This window comes from Mytilus californianus, unplaced genomic scaffold (genome assembly GCF_021869535.1).
Source record: "Mytilus californianus isolate M0D057914Y unplaced genomic scaffold, xbMytCali1.0.p SCAF_8, whole genome shotgun sequence".
Taxonomy (NCBI): domain Eukaryota; kingdom Metazoa; phylum Mollusca; class Bivalvia; order Mytilida; family Mytilidae; genus Mytilus; species Mytilus californianus.
The window spans coordinates 76,420,110-76,430,106 of NW_026262734.1; the positions used below are offsets into that span (position 1 = coordinate 76,420,110).

Genomic DNA, 9,997 nt, shown 5'->3' on the forward strand with positions numbered 1-9,997 from the left:
CTTAGGAAGGACGTCCTAACCGCTGTCCTAAGTATTTTGTAAAAGAAAATAGCAAATTAAAAATGAAAAAAATGAAAATATTGTATTAAATTTAACTAATTTCTATCAATTTAAAAAAAGATTGATAATTATAAAATAATTATTAGTTTTAAATTAAAGGTAATAAATAATTTCTATATTATAATTGTTTATTTAAACTCTATGAAACAAAACAAAAGACAAAAATATAATTCAGTGACGTTTTATATTTAAGAATTGAACAAACTAATTGTAAATAGTTAAAATTAAATATGTAATCGGTAAAATCATTATATGCTTTGAGTGAGCTGAATTCGAAGTGTCACGGTTTCATACTTAAAAGTTCAAAGGCAAATCTCGTGCATCTTTCATATAAATGTATTTATAAAGGTTACTCGGGAACACGTGTATTTGTTTACTTTTAACACGTGTGTTTAAATCAAAACATGTTTATGTTTAATTTGATTGGACCATCAGTAAGTTATTACCGGTTTAAGTTATATCAATCATGATAACTTCATGCTAGAATTTTAGCGCTAAAATTATAATAAGATATCTAGAATTGTCATTCGAGGTTCGCCTATCCGACAGAAAGGTTCGTTTTTTCTTAAATCGCCACTTGGTAAAATGTCCGAATCTTCTCCACGTCTGGAATTGAATGAAGACATACTACTCGAAGGAGATAATAGTTTACCGCCACCTAATATTCATAAAGCAGCTGATAAGTCGTCTGATTTGGTAGATACTGTAGAGCTTTTTAAGACAATTTTAGACAGCAAGTTAGGTGAGTTGAAATCTGAACTCATACAAGAACAAGATTGCCTTAAGAGAAAAATTAAGGAGGACGTCACTCTAAAATTTAAGGGGGAAGGAAACAGAATTCAGTACACCTTTAACGAGGAATTATTAGACACTGTTAATAAACTTTCAAAATTCATCCCTAACTCCAATACTCAAGCCTATAGATTAGTTCTTGACATAACTGATAAGATCAAAAGCCGTAATAAGAAAATACGCATAGCTGATGCTTCCCCTGCTGGTTGGGGAACCGTTAGGGAATACGAATCCAATGCCGTGGCTTCAGATTCTGAAGATGAGAGAAAGATACGACAAGCTGAGACCAGAGCTATCCGTACCTCCAAGGAGAAGTCAAAATCTCGCCAGCAACCTTACCCAAAAAATCCGCCTCGTCAACAACCTGCGGAATCTTATGGTAACCCTGCTTACGCTCAGCATTATCAACGTAATCAGCAACAGCCCTTTCGTGGGAGCTTCGCAAGGCGTGAGCCTTGCTCAATCGACACGTGCCACTACTGCAAGCAACAAGGCCACTGGAGAAAAAACTGTCCTCTTCTCGCCAGTCTCAGGTCATCTAACAGCAACTCCACAACCTACCAGAAGTAGTAAAGTAGGGCCTGAACGTCACTCTCCAGTCATTGTGAATGATAAGTATTTAGACACTATTAATGACCAATTTTCTACATGTTTTGTTGATAACGATTATATAGAATCTTTTTTAGATCAAGTTCAATATTTTGAAAATTGTCAGTCATATGATAAATTTAAAGGGGTGAAAGGTAGATTAGCTTGTCATGTAAAGTATTGGGAAAATATAGGTGCTTGTCCTTTTGTGCTTGATACAATAAAAAATGGTTATGTTATTCCATTTATAGATACACCTTTTAAAATGTACCACAGAAATAATAGATCAGCACGGCAGAATACTGAATTTGTCACAAAGTCAATTGAAGATTTAGTTCAAATAGGTTGCGTAATTAAAGTGCCTTTTCAACCATATGTGGTAAATCCATTGAGTGTTGCTACTCAAAAGTCCGGTAAGAAACGACTTATTTTAGATATGAGTCAATTGAATAAACACATAAAGCGCGAAAAAATAAAATTTGAGGATTGGAAGTTAGCTATACAATATTTTGACAAAGATATGTATCTGTTTAAGTTTGATTTAAAATCTGGTTATTTTCACTTAGACATATGCTCACAGCAACAGACTTTCTTAGGTTTTCAGTGGGAAGGTCAATTTTATTGCTATACTGTTTTAGCTTTCGGAATTACTACCGGTCCGTACATTTTTACTAAATGTTTGAGGCCACTAGTAAAATTTTGGCGTGGAAACGGTATAAAAGTTGTTTTGTATTTAGATGATGGATTTGGCATGAGTCCAGATGAAAATACATGTAATGAGCAATCGTCCTTCGTAAAAAGGTCTTTGATTGATGCTGGTTTCCTTATTAACGAGGAGAAGTCTGTTTTTAAACCTGTTACCGAGTTAGAATGGTTGGGAATAGTTTGGAACTCGAAAGAATACAAATTATCTATTACTCAACGTCGAGTTGACGATTTGATTTTCTCATTGAATGTAATTTTGGCTAAATTTCCCTATGTTACAGCTAGATCTTTAGCTCAGGTTGTAGGTAGAATTATTTCTATGACTCCCGTAATCGGAAATGTGGCTAGAATTATGTCAAAGTTCTGTTACATGGAAATTGAAAGTAGAATTGGGTGGGATATTCCCATTACAGGGTACAAACCCGTCGAGGTTTTATCAGAGTTAAAGTTCTGGTTAGAAAATGTCACCATGATTAACTATCGTAATTTATGTCATTACAGTAAATCTTCTGTTGTCATATACTCAGATGCTAGTAATATTGCCGCTGGTGCATACACCGTTGAATTAGAAAATAAGATTTTCCATAAGATGTGGACATGTAGTGAAACGGTACAAAGCTCCACATGGAGAGAGCTGAAAGCTATAGAGTTGGCCCTTTTTTCTTTTAAGAATAGTTTCACAGGAAAAACTATAAAGTGGTTTACTGACAATCAAAATTGTGTCAAAATTGTTAATTAGGGAAGTATGAAAGAAAATCTTCATGTTATAGCAAAATCTATTTTTTCATTTTGCATTCAAAAAGGAATATCAATTGACATTCAATGGATTCCCAGAAAAGAAAATGAAAAGGCTGATTATATCAGCAAAATGGTTGATTTCGAGGACTGGGGAGTCACACATATATTTTTCAATTTTTTAAATGATATGTGGGGTCCTTATTCGATTGACAGGTTTGCAAGTGTCGAAAATAGAAAAGTTATGAGATTTAACTCCTTATTTTGGCAACCTGATTCTGAAGCAGTTGATGCATTTTCTCAAGTTTGGACCAATGAAAATAATTGGCTAGTTCCACCAATTAATCTTGTGATACGATCGATTAAACACATTATAGCTTGTAAAGCTCGAGGCACGTTAGTTGTGCCTAAGTGGATTTCTGCTGCATTCTGGCCTTTGATATTCGATAAACATCTGATTTATCAAGATTACGTAAAAGATGTTATTGTGTTTAAAAATACTGATGGTATTTATAAGCAAGGTTCGAATAAGAATACGATATTCGGAATTGAACCGTTTGGTTCGCCAGTTTTGGCTGTTTTGCTAGATGCATCTTAGACATGGCCCTAATATATATAGATATATTTTAGCAGGCATGGTCTGTTTGTGACATGGCCCTAATATATATATAGATATATTGTAGCAGTCATGGTCTGTTTGTGACATGGCCCTAGTATATGTATATTGTAGCAGGCATGGGTGTTTATGTTGACATGGCCCTAGTATCGGTAATGATATTGTAGCAGGCTTGGTTTTTTATTTGACATGGCCCTAGTATCTATAATGATATTTTAGCAGGCATGGTAATTTGTTTTACAGTTTATGGCCCTAGTATCTATAAAGATATTGTAGCTGGCGTTGAAATATTTGAATATATATTATATTTTACTGTGTATAGAAATCTGAAATATGCTAATAATTCGTCCTCTGTATATGTATATAAAATGTTATTGCAATTTTACGTTTTTCAGATATTTTTTCAGTAGGACATTGGTCAGACTTTAATTCACAAGTTGCCTCTAATAATGATCTCAGCAGTTTGTTCAAACAGTTACCAGAATTCCTTCTTTCGTCCAAGGCTGCGAGTACTCAGAAGAAATATAGATATGCCTTCAATTCATGGTGTAAGTGGACTAGTCAATATTCTTTTTCACCATTGCCAGCATCTCATTTACATATTTCTTTATATTTAATTCATTTGTCTGAAACTGCAAAATCGGTTTCAAAATTAAATGATGCTTTTTACGCCATAAAATGGGCACATAAATTAGCTGGCGTTGCTGATCCCAGTGAAAATAATCTAGTTGCATCTGTTCTTGAAGGGGCTCATAGAAAAATAGGTCATTCAGTTGTTAAAAAAGAACCTATCACACCGCATATTTTGAAAAATATTGTATGTAAATATGCTAATAATACTTGTAATTTAAAAGATGTAAGAATAGCATGTATGTGTTTATTAGCCTATGCTGGCTTTTTAAGATTCTCCGAGTTAACTAACTTGAGAAGGTCTGATATACAGTTTTCCCCTACTTACCTTACACTTCATTTAGTCAAGAGTAAAACTGATGTATATAGGGAAGGGAAAGATGTTGTCATTTCAAAAACAGGGAATATTACATGCCCGGTAGATGTACTTCAGCGTTATCTAAAGTTAGCTAACATTCCTGAAGAATCGAATGATTTTATTTTTAGATCTATTTGTTATTGTAAATCTTTGAATATATACAAACTTAGAAAGAGTAGTCATATTTCTTACACCAGAGCCAGAGAGTTATTGTTATCTGCACTTGACAGTTTAGGTCTTGATAAAAAACAGTTTGGCTTACATAGTTTGAGGTCAGGAGGAGCTACTGCCGCGGCAGAAGCTGGAATAGATGACCGGTTGTTTAAGAAACACGGGAGATGGAAAAGTGATAAAGCCAAAGATGGTTATGTTAAAGAGAGTATACTCAACAGATTGTCAGCATCTAAGAATTTAGGATTGTAATTTATATTGTTTGTCCCCCCTTTTTCTTTATGTCCCTTTCTTTATCAATCGAAGCTTTCTGTGCTGTCGGGGCGAGCTGATAACCAAAAACTGTGTTGAGTTTTTACTTTGTAAATGCTTTATGTTCGTTTGAAGTATTGAATAAGAACATAAATGTATTTATAAAGGTTACTCGGGAACACGTGTATTTGTTTACTTTTAACACGTGTGTTTAAATCAAAACATGTTTATGTTTAATTTGATTGGACCATCAGTAAGTTATTACCGGTTTAAGTTATATCAATCATGATAACTTCATGCTAGAATTTTAGCGCTAAAATTATAATAAGATATCTAGAATTGTCATTCGAGGTTCGCCTATCCGACAGAAAGGTTCGTTTTCCCACCCACCCACCCCTTTTATTAAGACTTCATAGGAATGTGAATCAGTATGTTATGTAGAAAATAGTTGATAAAATACATGTATGTAAATCGAAATGATTTTTTCTTCAACTTATAGAACATTTTTCTATTGTAGATTGTGTTTATATGTGATGGCAGCGGTCGATGACAGCAAATTGGACATTTGTTTATTGTTTATAATAAAAATAAGCTTTCTGTGCTGTCGGGGCGAGCTGATAACCAAAAACTGTGTTGAGTTTTTACTTTGTAAATGCTTTATGTTCGTTTGAAGTATTGAATAAGAACATAAATACTAAATACTGAGTACTTCAACTATTTTATTACTGCTAATAACATACGTGTGTATATGAGCAAGAGACGAAATTCGAATTTTACCGATTAAAAAGGAAGGACAGAGATTACAACAAAAAAAGCATGACAATATTTTTCATCCTAACCCCTCCCCCCCCCCCCCCCGGTCATAGAAATCAAATGGAACCAATACAGGCCATATTTGTTTATAAAAAATTAGGACCATCCTCAGACCATCTTAAGACACCTAAATTGGTGTCCTAAAGTTAAGACAATTCCTAGGATTTTTCTAAATTGCGACATGTTTGATAAATACGGAAGCCGATAAGGGCCATTCAAAAAAAAAATTTTATGTCGTAATTACGACATAACATGTCGTAATTACGACATAACATGTCGTAATTACGACATCACTATGTCGTAATTTCGACATAACATGTCGTTTAAACGACATCGCTATGTCGTAATTTCGACATAACATGTCGTTATAACGACATCGATATGTCGTAATTTCGACATAACAAGTCGTAATTACGACATCACTATAGCTATGTCGTAATTTCGACATAGCATGTCGTTATAAAGACATCGCTATGTCGTAATTTTGACATAACATGTCGTTATAACGACATCGCTATGTCGTAATTTCGAAATAACAAGTCGTAATTACGACATCACTATAGCTATGTTGTAATTACGACATAGCTATGTCGTAAAAACGACATCGCTATATATATAAAAGAATATGTATTATGATTGCCAAGAGACTAAATGACACAGAAATAAGCAACTATAGGTCATCATAATGCCCTCAATAATGAGAAAAGCCCCCGCATAGTCAGCTATGAAAGAGGGACGAAGGATACCAGAGGGAGAGTCCCCGAAATGACAGCTGTTTAACAATTTAATTCAAACGAGTGAAAATAAAGGTTTTAATAATGTACAAACAAAGACCGAAACACGAATATGTAACACAGCAACAAATGACAACCACTGAATTACAGACTCCTGACCGCTATCTGATAATAACGACAACCTTATAGTTTAACTTTTCACTTTTTGAAGCGATAGGAATTTCAAAATGGTCGCCAGTAAAGGCAAAGTTTGTATCGTAAACAAATTCATCTTTTTTTTTTTTTAGAATATTGAACTATTGAACACTTTATGCAATCAAGCTTAATTAAAGTTATTCACTAGCACCTCAGACTTGCACATACTAGAACTTTATATATAATCAAGTCAAATGAGACCCAGTTGAATAGGGGAGCAATTCAAGCTCCCTGGATCCTCTAATTATGTTTGGCATTGCAGGTTCTGAATAAGATGAATTTTAAGCTTTTCCCAATAAAGACTATGTTAAACTTTGGACTCATAGTGCTCAGACCCACGGATCTCTGTACCTTCATTTGTACACACTTGAATCTTAATGAACTACTGAGGCTTGAAGCAAATTATAACTGTATTGCTATTGTTGGTTCTTAATGAGATTCTTCAAGCGTCCTCCCCATTGAAGCCCTATTAAAACTTTGTACCCCAAGTTCTTTTAACCACTGTTCCCCAGGACAACTATTCCTACAAACTTAGAGGGAGGTTTGGGATCCCGCTAACATGTTTAACCCCGCCACATTCTTAATGTATGTGTCTGTCCCAAGTCTTTAATTTACATATTTGTTTTTCGTTTATTTTTGTACATAGAATAGGCCGCTAGTTTTTCTCGTTTGAATTGTATTACATTTGTCATTTCGGGGCCTTTTATAGCTGACTATGCGGTATGGGCTGTGATCATTGTTGAAGGCCGTACGGTGACCTATAATTGTTAATTTCTGTGTCATTTGGTTTCTTGTTGAGAGTTGCGTTTTTGAACAAACCAGCGTATCCCAAAGCCTTGATAACCTCTGTAGGCCCCAAATAAGACGAAAAAAAACATCAAAATTGGAGAGAAAACTGAAAAAAATTGTTTCTAACCTCAGGGATATTAACCCTTGGCATGCTGAATTGTTATCAGAAATTGTCTAAATGTCGAGTATTTGTAAAAATATGCAAATGATATGCAAATGAGCTGTACCCTGATGCTGATGCATACTGATTGCATTAAATCTAAGATAGCCAAGGGTTAATATCCCTGAGGTTAGAAACAATCTCATTAAGAACCAACAATAGCAATACAGTTATAATTTGCTTCAAGCCTCAGTAGTTCATTAAGATTCAAGTGTGTACAAATGAAGGTACAGAGATCCGTGGGTCTGAGCACTATGAGTCCAAAGTTTAACATAGTCTTTATTGGGAAAAGCTTAAAATTCATCTTATTCAGAACCTGCAATGCCAAACATAATTAGAGGATCCAGGGAGCTTGAATTGCTCCCCTATTCAACTGGGTCTCATTTGACTTGATTATAAATAAAGTTCTAGTATGTGCAAGTCTGAGGTGCTAGTGAATAACTTTAATTAAGCTTGATTGCATAAAGTGTTCAATAGTTGAATATTCTAAAAAAAAAAAAAGATGAATTTGTTTACGATACAAACTTTGCCTTTACTGGCGACCATTTTGAAATTCCTATCGCTTCAAAAAGTGAAAAGTTAAACTATAAGGTTGTCGTTATTATCAGATAGCGGTCAGGAGTCTGTAATTCAGTGGTTGTCATCGTTGCTGTGTTACATATTCGTGTTTCGGTCTTTGTTTGTACATTATTAAAACCTTTATTTTCACTCGTTTGAATTAAATTGTTAAACAGCTGTCATTTCGGGGACTCTCCCTCTGGTATCCTTCGTCCCTCTTTCATAGCTGACTATGCGGGGGCTTTTCTCATTATTGAGGGCATTATGATGACCTATAGTTGCTTATTTCTGTGTCATTTAGTCTCTTGGCAATCATAATACATATTCTTTTATATATATAGCGATGTCGTTTTTACGACATAGCTATGTCGTTTTTACGACATAGCTATGTCGTAATTACAACATAGCTATAGTGATGTCGTAATTACGACTTGTTATTTCGAAATTACGACATAGCGATGTCGTTATAACGACATGTTATGTCGAAATTACGACATAGCGATGTCGTTTTAACAACATGCTATGTCGAAATTACGACATAGCTATAGTGATGTCGTAATTACGACTTGTTATGTCGAAATTACGACATATCGATGTCGTTATAACGACATGTTATGTCGAAATTACGACATAGTGATGTCGTAATAACGACATAAAATTTTTTTTTTGAATGGCCCTTATCGGCTTCCGTAGATAAACCCACTTAGGACTAAGATATGTCCCAATTTGGTCTTAGGACACGTCCTAATCCTAAGACTGCTTCGATAAACAGGCCGCATGTGTACATATATATGCAATAACAGTTATTGTCAATGCCAAGATTATCAGGATGTATTCTGGGTGTGACAGCTAATAAGTATTTATCAACTTCAAACCAAATCCCCAATCATGTATATCAAATAACTAAATTTTGCAAACCATGCAATAGACATGCTAAAGTAAAATGCCAATATACTGGTAATAACCTTAAAATTGTTTTTCACTAATAATCTGTAATTTTGTATCTTTCAGTGGATTTCACAACATAAAACATTAGGCCATGGGTGTGAAAATTAATTATATACATGGGTATAAAATACTTGAGACAATTATAAAACTATCTCTGGTAACATAAATAAATATATGGAATATAAATGAAAAATTATAATATTGATTTAAAAAATGTTGACCTGATACATATAATTCATAAAAAGGACTTTAAATCATCATAAACAGGGATTCATTTAGGTAAACTGGATGTAAATTGAACAACTTATGAAGGATTGCTCTGTTGCTTGGAGAAGATGAACAGGGAATGAGCACAAACAATTATATTTTGATATGATATGATATGATCTTATTATGAGGCAACTTATATTTCAAAATTCACAGCTCAATTCAAATTGACTGTAATGTATGACTTTAATAGAAAATACTTGAAATTTAAGTTCTGACTTATAATAGGAACATAAACTTTCAATATCAAGATCAATTATGGTTGATATTTCTCTTGTTTGCCCTACTTCTTTAAGGGAGCTACCATTTGATTTTTAGGGGGTGGGGGGGGGGGGGGGGGATGGGGGGCGGGGGCTAGGATGAAATTTGAAAAACATGGGGAGGACAGGAGTTTTGAGTAAAAAAAAAAGGCAGGATGACAATTTATGTAAAATGAAGTCAGGATAAACTAAAAAAAAAAGGCAGGACCGAATACAGTGAAAAATAAAAAGGCAGGACAAAGATTACATCTAAAAAAAATGCAGGACAAAATAACGCGTTGCGGGGGACATGGAAATACCGGGCGTCCGTCCGTGCGTCCGTGTGTCCGTCCGTTCGATCTTGTTAGCGCTCTCACGGGTACAATT

At 34.4% G+C, this 9,997-nt stretch overlaps 1 protein-coding gene across 1 annotated transcript; it reads left to right on the forward strand.

Annotated features, from left to right (window-relative positions):
- The first annotated feature begins 956 nt into the window (after nucleotides 1-956).
- On the forward strand, nucleotides 957-5,586 carry LOC127712629 (uncharacterized). Its single transcript, XM_052219190.1, has 3 exons — nucleotides 957-1,853; nucleotides 3,892-4,044; nucleotides 5,425-5,586. Exons 1-3 carry the CDS (start codon nucleotides 1,043-1,045, stop codon nucleotides 5,439-5,441), a joined length of 981 nt encoding a protein of 326 aa, XP_052075150.1. The 5' UTR covers nucleotides 957-1,042; the 3' UTR covers nucleotides 5,442-5,586.
- The last annotated feature ends 4,411 nt before the right edge of the window (nucleotides 5,587-9,997 follow it).